Source organism: Cyprinodon variegatus, unplaced genomic scaffold (assembly GCF_000732505.1).
Source record: "Cyprinodon variegatus isolate N-32 unplaced genomic scaffold, C_variegatus-1.0 Scaffold960, whole genome shotgun sequence".
NCBI classification, from domain to species: domain Eukaryota; kingdom Metazoa; phylum Chordata; class Actinopteri; order Cyprinodontiformes; family Cyprinodontidae; genus Cyprinodon; species Cyprinodon variegatus.
The window spans coordinates 35,057-38,079 of record NW_015151413.1 but is presented as its reverse complement, the minus strand read 5'-3'; the positions used below and the strand labels follow the sequence as shown (position 1 = coordinate 38,079).

At 51.8% G+C, this 3,023-nt stretch overlaps 1 protein-coding gene across 1 annotated transcript in view; it reads right to left on the bottom strand.

Moving 5' to 3' along the window:
* smg1 (SMG1 phosphatidylinositol 3-kinase-related kinase) overlaps positions 1-3,023 on the bottom strand; it is a 74,471-nt gene that overhangs the window by 46,084 nt on the left and 25,364 nt on the right. Inside the window, exons 19-23 of the mRNA XM_015398768.1 lie at positions 2,177-2,403; positions 1,904-2,103; positions 1,655-1,816; positions 1,423-1,577; positions 1,063-1,187 (exon numbers count right to left, since the gene is read on the bottom strand). Of these exons, the coding sequence (XP_015254254.1) occupies positions 1,063-1,187; positions 1,423-1,577; positions 1,655-1,816; positions 1,904-2,103; positions 2,177-2,403 (869 nt within the window). The remainder of the gene's footprint in view (positions 1-1,062; positions 1,188-1,422; positions 1,578-1,654; positions 1,817-1,903; positions 2,104-2,176; positions 2,404-3,023) is intronic.

Below are 3,023 nucleotides of genomic sequence, written 5' to 3'. Positions count from 1 at the left end.
AGAGAAATTTACAGTATCTGGACGCCTCTAGATCAGTCAGGTGACGAAATCCAGTTGTGAGGTTTAGAGTAGTCAAACATTCTCCAGTGAGTGTATAGAAACACTACTTCACGCATCGTTAAGCACTCTGAACGCGTTGTTAAAACGTCATTACGATGCTCTGTTGTACTGATGCCAATCGTGGGAATGGCTTTGGATCGGGAAAAGGAATGTTGAATTATCCGAAGGACCCGATCTGGAAAGTAAACGGATTAGACAAAAATCACCCGAACATTCTGTGGCGTCCAAACCGATACAGCAAACTATGTTGGATCATCACATCCCGGCAGATTATTCTATCATCAATCCTGCTCTCACAGCATCAGTTGGATTCAATAAAGCAAAGTACATTACTCAAAAAAATGAAAGGAAGACTTTGTAATCAGAGTAAAGCATGAAGTTAGTTAAACTTGTGTGATATTGATCTGGTCAGGTCAGTAGCAGAGGGGGGTGTTAATCAGTTTCAGCTGCTTTGCTGTTAATGAAATGAACAACAGGTGAACTAGAGGAGCAACAACGAGACGACCATCAGGACAGGAATGGTTTTACAGGTGAAGGCCGCTGACATTTTATCCCCTCCTCATGTTTTCTGACTCTTTTTCACCAGTTTTGCATTTGGCTAGGCTCACTGTCACTACTGTTAGCATGAGGCGCTACCTGGACCCTACAGAGGTTGCACAGGCAGTCCAACTCCTCCAATAAAGCTGATTCAAAGCATCGTTTAATGTTTTATAAAATATTTTATTTCATAAAACAATGAACCCTAGCTAGCTGCCAGTTTAGTAGAGCCACAGCTCCATTTCCGTACGATTATGATCCGGCCTCCAGAATAACAAGAACCACGATCGATAACAGTCAGCGCAGGCAGGGACCCACAGCTGGAACCAGGTAATAGCCGCATCCGAAGGGGAAGGTTTCCCACCCAGACAGCAGAACAGACCGGGCGCATCGAGCTATTTTCCATGCATTGTCCCTTCTGGCTCTGTTCCGGCTGCGGTCAGCTGGACGCAGACGGTAGCTCACCATCGGCGGCGTGTTTGGGGCTGCTGCTGAGCTTCAGCAGGCCTCCTTCAGAGCTTCTGATGCTGCAGTCCGACCCGGTCACAGCAGAGAGCTGGTCCTGATACTCCAGCGCCGCTTTCTCAAAGCTGCAGACACAGATATTGGAGAAGTGCATGATGGGAATGAGAGGGAAGGTGATCAATTCCATAATCAATAAGCTTCCCGAGGCTGTGGCTCATTGAGGCGCGTCCTGAACTACGCGCCGCTGCTCACTCTGCATCATTGTTACGTCAATCTAAACATCTTTCTAATTATTTGTTAAAAATGCTTTTAGATTTTATTTAATGCCTCTTTAAGGTGGGCAGCCTCTGAGATCCTCACCGTCCCTCCGCCTGCAGGGCCACCGAGGACACCCAGCCCAGACTCTTCCCACAGGTCAGGAGGCTCCAGGCGGCCAGGCCCTGGATGGCCTCTGGACAGCGCAGCTCACACAGAGCCTCCACCAGCAGCGCCAGGGGAACCTCCAGCTCCGCGGCCTGACGGGAACACGACACAGCTGATCCAGCGTCTGCAGACAGACGCCGCAGGAACCGCCAGCAGGCCCCATACCCACCTGAGCGCCGCCGTTCTTGAACTCGGTGAGCAGGTCGAAGCCGTGGCGAACCGTCACGGCGGGCTGGCCCGACAGAAGCCCGACCCTCATCAAGGCCAGGCGGATCCGGGTCAGCCAGTCCTGGCAGGTCTGCCGGTTGGTGTAGAAGAAGGTCTTTATGGCCTGGAAGAGATGAGGAGGACAGGTCGCATCACAGCCGGCCGTGTGAACAGGTCAGACGCTCCCATCGGGTTCTGCTGTGGGCGGTACCTTTGGCGGCGCGGTGAGCGCGTTGGCGCAGCCTTCGTAGGCGTTGTACATCAACTTCTCCAGGTTCTCCAGGTACTGCAGCAGCAGGGTGAGGCGGAGCTGGTTGGAGTGGTGTCCGTCGCCGTCCCCTCCAGGACCGGCCCACGCTCCCAGGTCCTGTTCGGGGTTCAGGCTGTGTGCCGCCAGGCTTCGGATCATCCCTTCATCAGAACCACACAGACCCGTCAGCTCACAGCACAACCTGAACACGGCTCTGAAGGACCAGCTTCTTACCTTCGATGGTCTGGAAGGTGTCCTGGGCCCGACCCAGAGGCGTGCGGAGCTTGGACAGCACGGTGAACTGCGCCGCCTCCCAGACCGCCCACTGCCACAGAACCGCCTCGGTTTTCAGCAGCGCCCTGGGCACGGCGTCCGGCCGGCCGCCGTCCGCGCTCCCACGCCGCTCCCGCTTGTCCAGCCGCTGGCAGCTGTGGTACAGACGCTCCAGCCACGGCTCCTTCCTGTCAGCAGAGGAGCAGAGGAGCTGAAGGCAGCGACCAGAACACCGACCGCACCACAACTTCTAAACATCTGCAGGATCCATCGGGGAAAAGTTCTGCTCTTTGGTCCTGATGTCTACAAGCTAAGGACACAAGCTTCATTTTTCTGCCTCTACGATCAGAACCACTGGTCGTCCAATCAGAGCTGCGCTCAAACTTAAGGAACCACAGAGGTCGTTAAGACGGTTCGAGTCTGAACAGACAGGAACCAGTTTTTCTTGACTCTGGAAGATCTCGTTTCCAGAATCCATTTTTGCAGGACTTTCCTGTAACCTTTGTGTGAAAAAGTGCGGCAGGCATGAATCTGCAAGCTAGCTCCATCTTTCTTTGCAAAACTACTTTAAGCATATTCCCACCCCCTAAAGGCCTGGAATAACACATTTAAACACTTAACTGAAATTAGTTAAAAGAGATGTGACCATAAATTGAAAATTGTGTTTTGTTAATTTGCGACCATATTGCAAATGCAATTAATCGTCCAGTCCTAAACCAGTGCTCAAAGTGCTGGAGCTTTTTTAGAAAAATATATGAAAATTTTTGTTTGTTTGTTTATTTTAACATGGTGCAGGAGGTCAAACAAA